The sequence below is a fragment of the Electrona antarctica genome (genome assembly GCF_951216825.1).
Source record: "Electrona antarctica genome assembly, contig: scaffold_295, whole genome shotgun sequence".
Lineage (NCBI taxonomy): Eukaryota > Metazoa > Chordata > Actinopteri > Myctophiformes > Myctophidae > Electrona > Electrona antarctica.
The window spans coordinates 62501-64285 of record NW_027638048.1 but is presented as its reverse complement, the minus strand read 5'-3'; the positions used below and the strand labels follow the sequence as shown (position 1 = coordinate 64285).

Here is a 1785-nt window from a genome sequence, read left to right as displayed (position 1 = left end):
GAGGGGGAGTGGCCGAGGGAGAGTGGCCGAGGGGGAGTGGCCGAGGGGGAGTGGCCGAGGGGGAGTGGCCGAGGGAGAGTGGCCGAGGGGGAGTGGCCGAGGGGGAGTGGCCGAGGGAGAGTGGCCGAGGGGGAGTGGGCGAGGGGGAGTGGCCGAGGGGGAGTGGGCGAGGGGGAGTGGCCGAGGGAGAGTGGCCGAGGGGGAGTGGCCGAGGGGGAGTGGCCGAGGGGGAGTGGCCGAGGGAGAGTGGCCGAGGGGGAGTGGGCGAGTGGCCGAGGGGGAGTGGCCGAGGGGGAGTGGGCGAGGGGGAGTGGCCGAGGGAGAGTGGCCGAGGGGGAGTGGCCGAGGGGGAGTGGCCGAGGGGGAGTGGCCGAGGGAGAGTGGCCGAGGGGGAGTGGCCGAGGGGGAGTGGCCGAGGGAGAGTGGCCGAGGGGGAGTGGGCGAGTGGCCGAGGGGGAGTGGGCGAGGGGGAGTGGCCCATATGTTTGGCGTGTTGGAGTTCAGCTGTGGTCAGCCCCGCCCTGTAGGTCTCCTCCTATAGGCCGTTGTCCACTGGGGGGGAGGGGTGAGGGGAGGGGTCAGGGGTCATCCCAGCAGGTCTCCGACATCGCTGTCCACTGGCGGAGGGACGCTGGACATCACGGTGGTTCCAGTTCCTGCCGTCAGGTAGCCTGCTACTCCTGGACCTACAGGGACCCCCAGGGGACACACAGGATGGTCAGAGAGATGGTCAGACAGTCTACCCCCTAACCTGACCCCCAGGGACCCCCAGGGACCCCCACAGGACACACACGGGTCAGAGACACAGAAATAACAATACTAACACTAGTAACCAATATGTTACAAAGAATTGGTTCCCAACCTACAGTGGCGTGCACTAGGGGGCGCTAGAGCCTTTTCCCTCTGGACAGCAATGTGCCCTTGTGAAAAAATAATACAAATAAATTGTACCTGCCCTTTGTGTTCCATTCCTATAATAACTGATGTTAAAATACAGCAGCGTAGACCTGCCCTTTGTGTTCCATTCCTATAATAACTGATGTTAAAATACAGCAGCGTAGACCTGCCCTTTGTGTTCCATTCCTATAATAACTGATGTTAAAATACAGCAGCGTAGACCTGCCCTTTGTGTTCCATTCCTATAATAACTGATGTTAAAATACAGCAGCGTAGACCTGCCCTTTGTGTTCCATTCCTATAATAACTGATGTTAAAATACAGCAGCGTAGACCTGCCCTTTGTGTTCCATTCCTATAATAACTGATGTTAAAATACAGCAGCGTAGACCTGCCCTTTGTGTTCCATTCCTATAATAACTGATGTTAAAATACAGCAGCGTAGACCTGCCCTTTGTGTTCCATTCCTATAATAACTGATGTTAAAATACAGCAGCGTAGACCTGCCCTTTGTGTTCCATTCCTATAATAACTGATTTTACAATACAGCAGCGTAGACCTGCCCTTTGTGTTCCATTCCTATAATAACTGATGTTAAAATACAGCAGCGTAGACCTGCCCTTTGTGTTCCATTCCTATAATAACTGATGTTAAAATACAGCAGCGTAGACCTGCCCTTTGTGTTCCATTCCTATAATAACTGATGTTAAAATACAGCAGCGTAGACCTGCCCTTTGTGTTCCATTCCTATAAACCAATAATGCTGCTGCTCTGACTAAACTCAGTCTAATCACTAATCAGCTCAACTGATGATATTTATAATGCGATTAATCCGTTCTCAAATCTTCTATTAACGGCTAGATGTGATGTCGTGCTCATTTCAGCACGG

General features: G+C 53.8%; 1 protein-coding gene across 1 annotated transcript in view; it reads right to left on the bottom strand.

The window, feature by feature from the left end:
* Window positions 1–304: 304 nt before the first annotated feature.
* Window positions 305–1785, bottom strand: part of dnajc13 (DnaJ heat shock protein family (Hsp40) member C13) — a gene marked incomplete at its 5' end in the record, with an annotated part of 61157 nt that continues 59676 nt past the window's right edge. The window contains one exon of the mRNA XM_079531334.1: window positions 305–686. Within this exon, the coding sequence (XP_079387460.1) occupies window positions 586–686 (101 nt within the window). The remainder of the gene's footprint in view (window positions 687–1785) is intronic.